At 46.2% G+C, this 16,709-nt stretch overlaps 1 protein-coding gene across 3 annotated transcripts in view; it reads left to right on the top strand.

Annotated features, from left to right (window-relative positions):
• The window catches only part of gli3 (GLI family zinc finger 3), a 134,754-nt gene extending 118,357 nt beyond the window's left edge, over positions 1–16,397 (top strand). For all 3 annotated transcript variants that reach the window (XM_010899753.3, XM_010899755.3, XM_020045178.2), the window contains exons 10-15: positions 1,026–1,166; positions 7,248–7,397; positions 7,636–7,800; positions 8,992–9,276; positions 10,925–11,336; positions 11,845–16,397. In XM_010899753.3, the coding sequence (XP_010898055.2) occupies positions 1,026–1,166; positions 7,248–7,397; positions 7,636–7,800; positions 8,992–9,276; positions 10,925–11,336; positions 11,845–14,243 (3,552 nt within the window). In that variant the 3' untranslated portion in view covers positions 14,244–16,397. The remainder of the gene's footprint in view (positions 1–1,025; positions 1,167–7,247; positions 7,398–7,635; positions 7,801–8,991; positions 9,277–10,924; positions 11,337–11,844) is intronic.
• Positions 16,398–16,709: the final 312 nt, after the last annotated feature.

Genomic DNA, 16,709 nt, shown 5'->3' with positions numbered 1-16,709 from the left:
TGTAGTGGTTAACGGCACAGCCTTTCACGTGGGGGACCCGGCTTTGAATCTCGAGATGGCAACACTTTCTATTGTGGGCCGGCTGAACTAGGCTTGCCTGATTTATTGTTTCTCTGAAGCAAGCCTCGACCCTTTCACTTCGAGCAAACTGGGTTGAAATTTTGAAACAAGCCTCGGAGCCTCGGCTTCATGCATCCCATCACTACAAATAAGTCACTATATTTGTTTATTTAGGTTGTACTTATAACAGGTCACACAGGTGATAGTGATGTTAAAGGATACATAGCAGTTTACTTTTGGGTAACTGAGGTAATGTTATCCTTCTGGCTAGCTAACCTTAATGTTAATTAACTGTCAATACTGTAGCCTGTTTGTTGTTGTCATGTGAACGCTCCCAACTAAAACCTCTGAAATGAAACAGATTCCAGAATCTATAAACATTTTGAGGGAGGAGTAGATATACTTTCCATATGTATGTTTTTATGTCATGCATGTTTTTTTATTATTAACAATTCAAGTTGTGTATTTGTAAGCTCCTAATCCTCTTATTTCACTCAATGGCCTTTGTGCCCTAAACATTTTTGTGATACTGAAGGCCAAATGACCTTGTCTCTAAAATGATGAATTTCCTAGCCTGGTTGTTACTGTAATTCTGCCATTGTTGGGTCATTACTCTAACTCTGCCATTATTGGGTGATTACTGCAAGGTGATTACTGTAACTCTGTCACTGTTCACTACTCCAAGTCTGTTGATGTTGTGGCATTACTGTAACACAGTAAATTTTGGATGATTACTGTAACTCAACTAGTGTTGGGTCTATACTGTAAATGTCTGTGTTGCGTCATTACTGAAATAGTCTCAGTATTGTGTCATTATTATAACTCTGTCATGGTGGGATCATTACTGTTACACTGCCATTGTTGGGTGATTACTGTAACTTTCAGTGTTGGATTATTACTGTAAATGTCACTGTGGGGTCATTACTGTAACTGTGTTGTAACTTTATGGTGTGTCTGGGCTGTAGGACCATCCAGATGGGATGACTCTTGTGAAGGAGGAAGGGGACAAGGATGAGAGCAAGCAGGAGCCAGAGGTGGTGTACGAAACCAACTGCCACTGGGAGAGCTGCCATCGGGAGTATGACACGCAGGAACAGCTAGTGCATGTGAGTACATCCATGGACCTGCTAGCCTCCATTCGCAGGATTCAAAATCTTACCTACATCAAAGTGAGGTTAAAATGGTCATTGTCCTTTGTGAAAAAAACTTGCTCTGCTATTAACTGAGCAACAAATAGGAAACATGTTTTCGGAGTTCATTTTAGGAACATCCAACTAGCCAACCTTACCACCATCTCTCTGGTCCAGCAGTCTCTCCTGTATGTCATCATGTTCAGTACAGATTGTGCCCCAGCCTACAGGCATTGACTAATGCCTCTGCCGGATTCCAGATTGGTTTCGGGGACGATGGCTAATGGGCTCAAAGACTGCTGAGCACGTCTCTCTTGGGCTACGACGCTAACTGATTTGGCCGGCACAGACTCGACGGCTGAGCCCGATGCCGTTCTCTACTGTAAACCAGTCTGTACCGTAATGACTGTAATATACTCCCCCTGCACTGCCTAGTAGATGGATGACTCCCATCCCGCGAAGCTCGAGGGCCTGTTCTTAACAGAAATATTAATGATATTGCGGTGACATGGTGTCACTAGAACTATGGACGCCGCTTACACAGACGGTACTCCTACGGCTGCGACCAGACTGTTCTGCCCTTTGTGGCCTGCTACTTCCTGCTGTGCCCACAGAAAGGGGAGCTTTGACCTCTGCACTCTGCGTTTGATACGTGAGAGCTCTAACTGAGGGCCCATTGGCGGCACTGGCGATGCCCCCTTTTCAACCGCCTGTATCCTGTCGTCAAGTGAGCGTGCGCGCACACGCCCGCCACACACACATCCCAAGCACCCCCACCCGCACCCATCTGATGGAAAGATCCCTGGCTCTCCGCGGCTGTCCATCCCGCCGTCTGACATTGCAATCCGCGGCGGCGGCGGCAACCCCTATCTATAATTGATATCCTCAGCATGGAATGGGCTGCCTTGTGCATTTGAAGGGCTCCGCTCAAAGGTTGAGGATCCTGACAACTTCTTGCCCCGGTATTTGTGGGGGTGGGGGGGTGGGTCTGTGGGAGGGGAATCTGTATCACCCCCTACGCCCTAAATTTAGTTACACCAGGTGACCTTCTGTCTGACCCTAGATATGTCCACTCTTCACAAACTAACTACCTTGACCTCACTGAGTTTTCACACTCGGGCATCTGGCAAGACAGATACAGATGCCAGACAGGAATCATCAAAAAACCTCAATCAGAATTGTGTGTGTCCAATGTGTGTGTGTGTGTGTATGTATATATATATATATATATAACTTTTTAACAGTTGTTATTTCGCTTTTTTCATATTGTATTTTATTTCTCATTATAAGCTCATGCAGATAGGGGGAGGCCATTCTAATGAAACTATACGCCCAGCGAATCCCTCTCCTATAAAATTCAGCGAGGGGAAGAAAACCCTCTTATCTCTACACCCCCTCCTCCCTTTCCGCCGACACCCCACCCCACCCGTCGTCAGTAATAGGATAAGTACAGTATTTGGACCACAGTGTCTCTCTAACGCTAGGGGGGAATTTCCATAAAGCCAAACAATGGGATATCCCCTCCCCCTTTGTTTCAACTTGTCTTCTCGAATGGCGATGGAGGGAAATAATCTGGCTTTGATTGTTAGTGTAAGTTAGAGTTAACCTTAATGCACTGAGCATACAACATCATTTTCAGGTCTGATACATTTCCAGAATTGTTTGATATTTTTCTATCGCTTTTATATTAGTGAAGTAAAATCATGCTACTTCAAGCAATGTGGGACATTATATACTTCAAAACCGCCTTTTTAAGTGTTACAAAAAGTGACAGTTACGTAAAGGAAGACGAAGAAAATCCCCTTTTTGTTGTTTGCTTGGCCTAATTTTAGAATTAAAAGCCGCGTGCACCACCCTCATTGCTTTCCACCTTGTTCAAAAGCGGCCCCTGCTGATGCGTATTTTTACACTCTACAAACGCACTCACACCATGACGTGCCTCGCTGTTCCTTTATCATCTGCGTTTAAGCGCTCTTGGTGCCGCCGATAAGATAAACATCGCATCTACGCAATTTAGCTCACTTATCTAGCCTACCCAGTCAGCAAATGCGAGGCGGGTGTCAATTTTAGGCTGCCATATTTATTTGATTAATTTCCTACTTTCTCGCCATCACTCTACCTCTCAACATCAACCTCACTCCCTCCCTCCACAATATAAACCTCTGGTACCTATTTTTTGGCATCACTCGCTCAGATTTTTGCTTTCATTTTCTCTCTCCTCTCTGAGGGAGCGCTAAAGATAAGGCAATGGGGCTGGATTCTTTAATGTCTCTGAGATGTTTGAGGAAAGGTGGGGGCATGAAACCTCTCAGATGGGGTGACCCGAAGACGGGGAGTGTGTGTATACGTGCTTCGCCATGCCTCCCAGGATTTGATACACTGCTACTCCGGGTCATCTCCCTAGTTGGCGCTGTAATGTCCTTGTTCTTAGATGGAGGTAGTGTGACGCTTGCCTGTACCCCCACCCCATTAGCTCGCCCAGGATACAAGCTGTAGCGCGGGAGGCGGTGGCCTCCCCTGTGTTGAGGGGAGATAAAGTTGGGCTCAGTCAGAATGCGGCCCCCTCTCCGCCTGCTGGCGCAGCCCTTTAATTGGTAAAATGCAGATTCTTTTTTGATCAGGAGAAGGATTAGGCACCTTATCTGTCTGGAGTATCTTACTCCGAGATGAAAAGGCTGCGCTGAATTACACATGCCAATTCTACCCCCCCCCCAACTGCCCCCACCCCCATCTCCCCCTTCCCTGGCTTCTTTTCCCCTCGTTCTTTACACAAAGCGCTTCAGCAATTGACATCACAAAAGAGCATATGATTTATTAGGCTCTGTTTGATAAAGCTAAACGGTGTTGCGGGTCCCACAGCTTAGTGAAATTGCCTTGTAAACAGGCCTCCGTTTCACGCACGCCTGCGTTTGAGTGTACTGTACGAGGGCTATGTACCAGAAACAGCTTGATAAGGAGACACTGTACACTGACTTTTTTGGGGGGGGGTTGGATTTGAGAAAGGTGGCTAAGTGTCAAGTATTCTGTGTGTCCGTGTGTTTATTTTGCATGTGTGTGCATGTGTAGCTAGATATAATAAAAAGGCGTAAATCTGTGACATTTTCTTTACGTCGGGACTATGTGGGGACAAACCTCAAAACATTTCCTGTTTTTGGAGTATATCCAGTGCCTGTCCTAAGAAAGTAGTCCACTCCAATGTGTGTGTGTATCAGAATCTTGTATCAGTTTGTTATTCACTGTTTTATTGTTATGTCAGTCAATACCTGTGTATCGACTCAGTCCCCGTCCAGCACATTGTGTCTCCCTCCAGTCGTCCCTCTTGTAAATCCATCTCGGTGGCGTTTTTACAGTGTGTTGGCCGATAAGACGAACAACCCGCAAGCGCGCCGCCACCGCTGCAGCTCTCAGCACCTGTTTGTCCATTACGCAGGGGGCCAACGCGCACCGCCGCTCCATCCGCTCAGCATAGAGATTATTGATTCCATACAATTTGCCATTAAATCATGACCATTAAGGATCGTCTTTGACCCGGGTCCCTCTGTCAGCGCGGTAGCCTATGCATCACGATCGTCAGCTGCCCCTAGTCATTTGTACGGGGCTGGCGGGAGGGATGGGGGGGGACGGGGGGGACAGTGGGGGCTCGATAGCGCGTGCCAACAGCGTTGCGACATTGGAGCGCTCTCATCCCTCCCATCGCTCTCAGCGGGCGGATATCGAACGGTGCGTGGCGCAGACTGATCGCATGCCACAGGGATTCCCTCGCGGAGACAGAGGGCATCATAGGAGAGGAGCAATTTTCCCCGTCGGAACGTGGAGAAGGGGACATCAATCCGAGAGAAACGGACGGCTCCTGCCCTCGACTCCCTAATCGTTTCCTCTTCTTGAATTGTTTTATTTTATTAAAACGTGTCAGCTGGAAATGAATGGAGGCCCTTTGTTGATACGTAAACTCAATCGAAGCCAGAACTTAACGACCGCGCTGACTGACATATCGATGTGGTTCCATGCTCTATGTGTGTGCGTGTGTGTGTGTGAGAATGTGAGACAGAATAAAGGAGGGAAGTCAAGTACACTTGGCTGTCCAAAATATGCTGTTTTTTGTGCGCTTGTTATTTTTTAGCGGCTATATAAGACACGTCTGGCTCGTACTATAAAAGGGGCTTAGTTAATTTGAGAGGGTCCATTGGGTCAGGCTTCATAAGGTATCATATGTTTTCGGGGTACCTGCACTCCTTTGATGTGAACAAAGGGATGAGACGGTGCCCTGGTCAGGACCCCACTGGCCTATATGTTGGCCATTGGCTAGTCAGAGGGACGGGCTCCTGGCTTGGGACAATGCTACCTTTGTACGGGGACCATTGCGCCTGGAGGTGCATGGCCAGTAACACGCTACCAGTTTGTCATAGGCATGCAAACACACACATACAAGCACAGATAAACACGCACTCACACACCGCCACATGACTTCTTGAAAGTGCCTTTCTAAGTATGCAGGTTTTTCATCACTCGTTTTTGAAGAGGCCCTGTGCTGTAGACCCCAAGGCTGCCTTTGTGTCATGAAGTGAAATGGGAGTATGAACCCCCCCAAACTCTCGCAGACACCCTCTTGTTATCCACCAGCCCATTCAGTCCTTTTTCTCTCCTATCTCTTTAAAATAAAAAAAACATGTACTCCAACAATGATTTGTTTCTCAAATAGAATTAAGACCTCTCAAGGTCAAGTCTTTAGTATCGCTCCAGTGTCCCCCAAAAGGCAGAGGTCTCTCACCCTCTTTCGCTCTCCCCGCATGTCCCCCCCTGAGGCACAGCCCCCTCATCCGTTTCCCCCATAAGGCAGAGGTCTTGCTCCCCCTCTCTGCTCAGGAATGTAATAAGACGGGTTCCTTTTGGTCAGGATATTGTGTCTGTCTCCCTGGGTTTAAATTGCTCTCGGAAAGGCCCTTCAGAGGCCACCACACTACAATGTTTTCTTTGTCCGAGGGCCAGATGTTGACTTCCTCCCTGGAGGATTCTGTGTCTGTGTGCTCTCTCTCTCTCGGTTTCATTATTCCTCTATCATCCCCCTTTACCCATTGAATGCCACCACTTATTCCTTTTTACCTGACAGATTGTTAAGACAGTGAGAGATAGGGGGAGTGAGAAAGAAAACAGGGTGTCTGCGCTCCCTAGATGCAGTATAATGCTTCGCTGGGGTTGCAAAGCCCCAGCATTTGAGATGCTTTGAGTGAACTTTGGATTTTCTAGTCACATAACCTAACCCCCCCACCACCATTCCCCTCCTCCTGCCCCCCTAAGCCTCAGATTGGAAGTTGCCACGGCAGCACAACTGTCAGCACTTGTCACGGAGGGGCAGGAGGCCCATGTGATGGGAAGTGACAGGGTTTTATTTGAAAAGCCTGTTCAGATCGGACACTGAGACTCACAAGACTCCTCGGAGTAAGAAATATGGACGGGAGAAAAGGGAATAAAGAAAGGGAATATAAAACAATAGGAAATGTATAGATACAAATGGAAAGTGAAAAAAAAATGAAGATAACTTTGAAGAGTACACTGGAAAAAAATAAGATGATGAGGACGAAACTTCAGTTGATATTAACTGGACTTTGCACAATACTTTGTAAAAGCTCTGTGAAGTCTCATGACCTCCCCACTATTTACCAGCAATTATAAAATATTATCCATTTTAGATACCTCAGTCCAGTCATTTTCACAAAGGATGACTGCAACAATTTCTGCTTCAAGCTGCCATTGTTTGCTTCAAGCTGCTTCCTCTGGCACCAATTTTGGTTCGCTAAGCCCCCTTGTGGTTCGTACAAGTAACTACACAGATGGTTAAAGACCCTTCTGTACAGAATGCTGTTGACTAAGCAATGAATCAGTGGAATCTTTCTGAATCAGGTTATTTGGAATGTATCAGCTGAACAACCATAAATCATTGACCTTATGATGATATTCTTTCTCCATAATGACTCCATGGATTTATGATGAATCCATTGAACCATATCAAATTGCACTGAATCCAAATGGACCCATGATGGACCTCTTGTTTCCCCTCAGCACATCAACAATGACCACATTCACGGGGAGAAAAAGGAGTTTGTGTGTCGCTGGGAGGAGTGTTCACGGGAGCAGAAGCCCTTCAAGGCCCAGTACATGCTGGTGGTCCACATGAGGAGACACACAGGCGAGAAACCTCACCGGTGCACGGTAAGAATGCTCCCCACAGTCGTATCAAACTATGTTTCTAGGGCACACTTCATAGTGCAATATTTCCACAAAGAACATCCATGGGCTTACAGTAGAGATGGGGATCAAGAGATTGTTGTTCAATGATCAATTCTATTTTTCAGGCAGTTAAGTGCAAGGATGAATTTAGCTGTTTTTGCTTTTTCCACCTTCTCCTTATCTTCCGTTCTCCCTCTTCTTGTTGTTATTACGTGTGCAGTTTGAGGGCTGTCCCAAGGCCTACTCTCGTTTGGAGAACTTAAAGACCCACCTGCGCTCTCACACTGGAGAGAAGCCTTACGTTTGTGAACACGAGGGCTGCAACAAAGCCTTTTCCAACGCCTCTGACAGAGCCAAGCACCAGAACCGCACACACTCCAATGAGGTTTGCTTCCACACACAAACACATGTTCACGTGCACACCAAGGTTTCCATTAGGACAATTTGTCACTGGACAATGTGAGCAGCAGCATTTCATTTTCCTGAACATCTGAGAATTGTATGGGTCACATTTAGCCTAAAGCACTATGAAGTAATTAAAATGCTATTAGTTCTATGTAACTGTTTTCAAATGTTAGCCAATGTTAGCCACGTTTATCCGATAAAATAAATAAAGAAACTATGTTTTTATTGCATCACAAGTTTTATTGGACAGTAAAACATTTCCCATTGCTTCTTCACTGCTATATCATAAATGTTTTAATAGAGAAATGAACCTATAGCTTACACGGTAATTAATACAGCCTGTTTTAAATCAGCCTAATGAATAACAAAACACAGCCATTTGTGTAAGCCAATATCATTTATTTTGTCTAGGTCTGCATAGGCAGTTATTTGGCCCAGTTGAAAAACAACCCAGCAATTGCCTCAAAACCAGGGGCAGCAAAAGATGGGTACTGGGATGCTTGCAAAGCGTGCAATGGGAGACGATGAGTGCTTTGTTTGGCATATCAGCAGAGCATGTTTGTGTCTGCAGTGGATCTTGGCCTGCCTAAAGTGAGCTAGTTCTGTTGGAAAATCGAAACTGCCCAATTCCTTTGAGCAGCTTGCGATGCCCATTAGCCTGGTTTGGTGTTCCTCCTGAAGGCAGGCCATCTTCATTTGTTTTTGGACAGAATCCCCTCTCCATGGGGCAGATTGTAAATCAGGATAGTCAAGGCAATCTTTGACAGTTTTGGCCAGTCAGAAGTCCCTAATGAGGACTTCAGTTTGGATGTTTTGGAAACAATTTGGTCAGCAGACAATAATTTTACTTGTTTTTCATTTTATTTTATCTGTCAGAAGCCGAATAGAGCAGGCTAACAGAAGCCCTGGTGCACACATACATGCTAACAAGTCAACCACAGACATGGACTAAGCCTAGTCTAGGACTTAAAAATCTAGTTCAACAAAAATCTCCAATGTCCTGGACTAGGCTTAATCCGTGTTCATGAATTTTTTATTGGTTTACCAGGTAAAACATAATATATAAAAGTATGTTGTTGTTTGCTTTTGGCAGTTCGACACAGAACTATCTTGTCAATACTTCCTTAGAGAACATAGAATGAAGTGCATCATACTGTGTTCTATATTCCAGAAACCTTACGTGTGCAAGATCCCCGGCTGCACTAAGCGCTACACGGACCCCAGCTCCCTACGCAAGCACGTTAAGACAGTGCATGGGCCTGAGGCACATGTTACTAAGAAGCAGCGTGGCGACGCATACCCACGCCCCCCGCCGCAGCCCCGGGAGGGGGGCAATGGACAGGGGAGGTCGCCGGGGCAGCTGGGAGCTTATGCAGACCAAAGGGAGTACAACCACACTACCTCGAAACAGGATGAATGTCTGCAGGTCAAATCCATCAAGACGGAGAAACCCATGGTGAGCCCAACTCTCATTAGGTCCCACCCAAACACAGGAACAGGTCTCCCTGAAAATAGATTTGACCTCAAATAAGACTAACTTATAAAAAATGTAAGAAATGTAAATCGCCAGGCCACCCATCACGGAACGTTTAATTCAATGGGTATGCCAGTACTAGTAATTCTATAACTTGCAATATCAGCTCAGCTTAAATGTCAACCTAATATTTTCTAACAATGCCCTGTCTTTATTAACTGCGTTCAAAGTTGATGTGTGTGTGTGTGTGTAAGCCAACTAACCTGTAACAAATAACCCTAACATGAATGAATGTTTTCTTTTGTCCAATGCCTGGCTTTACTCTCCCACCCTCTCTGTTTCTATGGCCAGTGGGTGATCAGGTGAGGCTTTCTTCCACAAGGCGTGTCCCATTTGTAAAAACACTCCTTCACTCACCTTGTTACCATTCCACCCAACATCAGTCTATTTGCTTTTTTCCTCTCCCATGCGGCATCAGCATTTTGCTCATTGGTTTTCAGTAAATGAAATCCTCCTCTTTTCATGAAACTGTGGCGTAGGGTGGTCCAGTGGTCCAGTGGTCCAGTGGTCCACCCTACGCCACACCTGAAGTCTGGGTAACTCAATACTGCATGCATCAGTAAAGCATAAAATAGTGCTTTTTAAAGAAAGTACAGATACAGGGTCTTGCAAAAGTATTCAGACCCCTGTATTATATTACAAATGATACACTGACATTTTGAATGTTAATTTGGTTACAACAGTGACACAGAAAATAATTTTCTCAGATGCTCAGATACTGTGTGCAATCCTGGTATGTAATCCTCTATCAAACATTAGTAAATATATTTCTTTTTTTTTATTATTATTTCTCAGCGTGAAACCAATGTCACCTTACAATAAAATTAAGAGACCACTGCAAATTTAACGCTTCTGTTCCTCAATCAAAACTTTCCTTTTCAACTTTTTTGGAAAGGAAAGAAAAAGGTGCAGTGGTCTCTTCATTTTTTCCAGAGCTGTATTTTAAGTGTCAGTCTTTTAAAATTCAATATGAAACCAAACAGTTTTTCAAACAATTGTCTAAATTTGTCTGACAAAGTACCTGCCTTCCAGGACTAACCCAAAAGAAACTGATAATTTCTCTTTTCAATTATCTCAATTTTGGGTAAAGTCTAAGTAAACCGAAGCCTTTGTCCACCCCTACCTTCCTACTGAAAATGGCCCAAACCATCCTGCCTCTTTAGGGGTGTTTTCATTGAGTCTGGACCAGTCCATTGGATAGGAATGTTATTCACACACCATAATTCACTTCACATTGTTTACAAAAAGGGAGACACTGGAAGGGAATACCGCACAGAGTAACACTTTTCTGTGTTAAAATGAACCGCTGTAATAATGGCTGAATAAACCCCTACTTGTTCTCTGCCCTGAACATTTGAAAGCAAAATTTGCTGATGGGGTAATACGTTAACTTGACGAATGCCTTTATGTGTCCTGGGAATGTCCTGGGAAGTGTCATCAATCGCATGGTACCATTGTGTGTTTTGATCACATACCTCAGACCGTTGAAGAAATGTTTGAGTGCTCAATGTGTCTTATGAACTCGCTAATTATCGAGCCCTGTTGTTCTCTCCTTCATTCTCCCCACCAGACGTCTCAGCCAAGCCCTGGCAGTCAGTCTACATGCAGCAGTGACCAGTCCCCCATCAGCGCCTATCCAGGCCGTGGAGTCCAGCTTGCTGTGAGGGGAGGGGGGGTGGGACCGAGCGAGGGGCTGGGAGAGGAGGACGGAGAGCTGGAGGACGAGGAGGAGGATGAGGAAGATGAGGAAGGTCTGGGCGCCTGCGATGCCCCCGTCATGGACTCCACAGTGTCAACGGCCACTGCGGCCACCCTCGCGCTGCAGGCGAGGAGGAACATCGGCCGGCCCATGAGGTGGATGGAGCACATGAAGATGGAGAGGCTAAAGCAGGTGAACGGAGGAGGGGCCCCCAGGTTGGGCTCCTTGTCCCCCACGCCGCCCCCCAAGGGCCCAACCGTGCTGCCTGTCATCTTAGGGAAGGGTAAGGATCCATCAAGCTCCACTCCTGGTCCTCTAAAGCCACACTTTGCACTCAAATAACAGTATCTTCTTCTGTGGGGGATAGCTAGTTAGGAAAAAAGTTTGTTTTACACTTATCTCCCCAGGCATTCAATATCAGTATTAAATGTCCCAGGACGACATGAAGGAAATAGATTTGCAAAATAATATTGATTCTAGTTTTCGTTTGCAAAGAAACTCTGAATGTCTCAACAGAATGCAGGTTGATTACTTGAAATGACGCCTCTCCTTGCACCAAAGATTGGGCTTGAATGCACAAGTATAACAAATTAATCAAATTCTCTGTTCCACTGGAAATCAGTATCAACCCCATATCATATCACATGATATATCATATCAGGGATTTGAGCATATAATAGAATTTCATGTGGAATTTTTTGTGGAACGGTTGAATCCGTCTGAGGGATCTTTCATTTATATTGTGCTCATCTTTCTATCGGTTTCCTTTCTCTTTCTCTCTGTTTACACAGGTCCATGCCTGGGGAGGTTAGCCCATCCCCAGCCTCCCCCTCGTCCGGAGCTGGGCAGCACAGAGCTGACGGTCCTCAGTCTACTCCGCGGCATTGAGCGCCATGACCGGCGAGACAGCAGCGGCAGCGCCACTAGCTCAGCCTACCTGAGCAGCAGCCGTCGATCCTCTGGCATCTCGCCATGCTTCTCATCACGGCGCTCCAGCCAGACCTCCCAGAGCGAAGCGACCAACACCCCGGGTCACCACCGCCGCCACCACAACCTTAGCTCCACTGACTCCTACGACCCCATCTCAACGGATGCATCGCGCCGCTCTAGTGAGGCCAGTCAGTGCGGCGGAGCCGGTGGGGGCGTATTTGTGAGTGGAGGGTGGGCGGGAATCGGCGGAGGCTCCAAGGGGATGCTCAATCTTACGCCGGCACAGCACTACCACCTCAAGGCAAAGTACGCTGCTGCCACAGGCGGCCCGCCCCCAACACCGCTGCCCAACATGGAGCACATTAGCCTGAAGACCCGCATGGCCATGATGGTGGAGGGCCAGGACGGCGGTGGGAGCAACCATGCACTGCCCCCGCTGGTCAGGCCGCGTCGCTGCAGCGACGGAAGCACCACCAACGGTTATGGGGTCCACAGCGGAAGCCGAGATTACCGCCGACGGATCCTTTATCCGGGTGAAGGCCCAGGGAATGGCTCGGACCGGAGAGCCAGTGACCCCGTGCGCACCCACACTCAGAATGCTCACTCTGAGTTCTTCGGGCTTCCCCAAGTCCAACGCTTCAGCAGCCTCAATGACATCCACCCTCTGCCCCCACTCCAGCATCCTACAGCAGAGGGTCGCAGCTTCAGCCTGCAGAACTACACGCGCTCTGAGGGTAATATCCAGCGGGGAAGCCTCCACTCTCCCTGCCCCCCAAGTATCATGGAGCATGCAGCCCTAGAGGCTCTGGCAATGGAACAAGAGGGTACCCTGTCGCTGGGCGATGAGGACATGCTGCCGGATGACCTTGTACAGTACCTCCGCTCCCAGGACCAGACGGGCTCCTATAACAATAATCTGGAGAATCACGGAGCTGGGGAAAACGGACACCTTTCTGGGGGGGAGTTGCAAGACCAGGGCCCGGTGTTGGACCAGTGCTTCCTTAGCCTCCGGCAGTCCCAGGGACTTGAGCAAGAAAGCCCCAGTAAAGACGGCATGCCCATTCAGTGGAATGAAGTGAGCTCCGGAAGCGCTGAGAGGTCCCCACAGAGGCAGGGCCAGGCACAGCAGAGGTGTAGCCGCTGGGCCACGTCAGAGCAGCAACAAGCAACAGCTGGCTCTCGGTTTGGACGGTTTGGGAACATGGTGGTGCAGCAGCATCAACCCTTCACCAGAGACTTCCAGATCCAACACTGCACCCAGCAAGGTGTTGGTCATCTCCAACTTCAGCCACAATGCAGAGTCAATGGCGACGTAAAATTAGAATCGACCACCCACTCCTGCATGGAGATGAGAGGGAATGGCCATCACCCTTTGAATGCTTTTTTGCGGCCAGACTTCTCCCAGATCTCTGTAGGGCCTTTGCCCCAGGGCTATGGCCAGCAGCAGTACCAGAACCAGACTCATGGAACCTCCCGACAGACCGGAAACAACCTGCTCCTTAGCCGGGTCTCCATGGACAGCCTCTCCCAGGCCCCGGCGCTCCACCACCCTCAGGCCCAGGCGCTCCACCACCCTCAGGCCCCGGCGCTCCACCTGCAGCATACCAATAGCAGCTACAGACACCCGGCTAGAACGCCACAGTTCACAGAGCATCAACAACAAAACACCAACAACGAATGCCATGCCAACCTCACCCAGCAGAACCTTGCCCAACAGAACCTGAGGAACCAAGAAAGTCACTGTTCCCTGGCCCACCAGGTGTCCGGCCTGAAACTGGAGACTCCTGACCAGGGGTACCTGGACCAGCGCTTTGACCCTGGAGATACCAAGGCACCTTCCTTCTCACCCCCGGAGGAGCAGTGTCTGCTTGAGAACATGACGGAGCAGGTTGGGCAGGACTCGGCCCCAGCCTCTCTTCTCTCCCCGGGTGCCGACCAGGTGACCAGCACAGTAGACAGTGGTGCATGCAGGTCAGCTGATGTGCTAGACGACGTAGTGGCACTGGATTTCGGGGCCATGCTGGAGGACGTGGGGCTAGGCTTTGACCAGGGGAGTCTGGTGTCGGGGGTGATTAGCCCTTCCATCTTTCAGGGTCTGTCACGGACCTCGTCCCGTCTCACCACCCCCCAGGCGTCCGCCACCTTCCATAGCGCAAACGGAATGGTTCCCTCCAACCTCAGTAACATGGCCATTGGAGACATGAGCTCCCTGCTCACAACCCTCGCAGAAGAGAGTAAGTTCCTGGCCATCATGCAGTAACTAATGCCCTCCCTCCTTCTCTCCTGAGAGATCAATGGTGTAGTTGTCTGTGGGTAAACGGATGTCCGTTTCTGGTGATGAAGTTTAGTTCCCTGTATTTTCAATGCGTTTCTCCACAAAAAGTGGGTTGTGTAAAAGCAAAAAAGGCAGGTGCACTGCATTTACCCCCGACTACACCACTGTGTGGGTTAAAAGTCATGGATTTAAAAAAGGATTAAAAGGATTAATGTAAGGAACTGAGTACAGATTAAAGACAGCAACACTTACTACAAAGCAACAAATTATGACAATTTATTATACTTGCGTAAGTGTTACCAGAAACAGATTTGTTGCCAAACAGATTTATTTTGTAAAACTGGCATCTTGTCTCTTCCAAGGCAGGAGATGTGTCAAAGTATGTATAGATATATAGATATATTCCTTTTGTGGAATGAAGGCTATTTTTGGAAGCCCTTCCCTTTGTAGTACTTTATGATGGTAAGCGAGAGGCCTTTGGTGGCCTCTGTGGGTTTGTCCTTTTGAAACAGTATTCTGTGTATCGTCACAGTTTTTTTTTTTTACTGTACACTGTTGATATAAATGCATGTTGTATTCAAGGTCAAACATAAACACTGTCTTTATAAGTACATAGACTAGTCCATGTGCCAAGTTTCTAATCCAATTGGATGTGCCATTTACCATTTTGGTGCAACGGACGCCTCATATAAATCCTCATGTCAGCGGGTCATGGCAAGGCAAAGGCCAAATCAATGAAAAAAGACCCTTGTGTTGTCTTTCTATACAGTATTTACTTGTTTTTACAATGATATTTACACCTTTGCTATCATCATTTTGTTAGTATGTTATTTTGCAAATATGTAAGTGTTAGTGTTTCACTGTGTATATCAATTCTTACCAATTGCTGGTGTGTTTGAGTATGGTGGAAATAATGAGTAAATGTGTTAAAAGACCACACTTCAAAGTCTTAAAATACCCAAACATAACATAGCAGTTTAGTTCATACACCAATGGCATGATCAAATCATCTGTAATGTTACTCACAGGTGTATATATATAATAATGTTTAGTTTTTTTCTGTTAAAATCAGCTCTTGCAAAGCAGTACAATTCATTTTAAAAACATTTGGTTTCAATCAACCATTAATTCAAGGGTAGCACACGATTTACTGACATATAAAGGGTACCATTTGTGTGTTTCTGTGGTTTTTATCCACCATTGTATTTGAACATTTTCGAAATTAGATTCTTTTAATGTCTATTAGACATTTGTAATGGATCAACCATATTCTATTCTCCAAAGGAGTATACTATAATACAGTAATTCCTGCCACTAGGAAGTGCAGCGACTCTTTAAACAGTGTTAGTATCATCTTAAAGTCCCACAACACAGTGTACAGTATATTAAATAGTTTCCTATATTCTTCAGTGGCAAAAACTATGAGGTACAGAATTGTTTTGGTGTTTTTTGGTACTTTTTGTCTTTTTGTAGTTGTGCATCAGTCATTTTGTTTTGAAAGAGGTAAGAACTCATTCCTTCGTGAAAGGACCGGAGGGAATGGCCATGAGGTATGTGCCTTAAAATCTGCCTGTCAGAAAAGAAAAAAGATCACTGCCAATCTTCCCATGTTAGTCACAAAAAAGACGTGTTGTAAGACCTGTACAATTTACATACACATTTACATAAAAAAAGGATTATCAAAAAGGTTGAGATGTGTGAAATGCATTAGACTTCCTTTTTTATTATTGTTTTCTTCATTTTCTTGCCTTTTTTATACTTACATGTAAATACATTACTCTTTCTGTAGGTTTAGCTCAGATATGAGGATGAGGCACAAGGGGCCACTAAAGAAATGACTCTTACAACAGGGATTCCCAGACCCGGGTTGGTTCTAGTCCAAGCAGATTTGGCTCAGACTGGTGGGCGGAGTGCCCAGCACTGCCCGTTTACCAGAAGAGCCACTTTGCTCTTTTATAACAGACCACAAATGTTTGTATGGTTTTAATTAAAGAAAAAGGAAATTATATTTCAAGTCTCCTGTCTTGCATGTGTGCTGGTTTGGATAAGATTTAAACCCTTAAAGATGGATGTGGACGAAATTATTAAGAATGTATAATAAAGTCACTGTCCTGGAAATGGTATTAAATGCCTAAGCAACTTCTGTCTAAACCTGTTCATCAGAGTGATTTTCTCAAAACAAATGGTGTGCCAATATTTATTATATTGGATCATTGTGGACTTCCATATATGATATTTTTCATGAGAATAAATAACACACAAAATGGGAAATACAGCTTGCTAGGTCATTGCTCTAACTTACTGCCTATAGCTGTGTGACCAGAATACTTACACAAGCAAATATTCTGGGCTTTTGTTTCCCCCTGCTGGTTATGTGTAACAACCACATTTAAAGTCCATATCCACAACCACCCTCACAACCAAGCAGGACAAACAAGCACCTATTCTATA

This window comes from Esox lucius, chromosome 21 (assembly GCF_011004845.1).
Source record: "Esox lucius isolate fEsoLuc1 chromosome 21, fEsoLuc1.pri, whole genome shotgun sequence".
Taxonomy (NCBI): Eukaryota; Metazoa; Chordata; class Actinopteri; order Esociformes; family Esocidae; genus Esox; species Esox lucius.
This window is presented reverse-complemented; position numbering and strand designations above follow the sequence as displayed.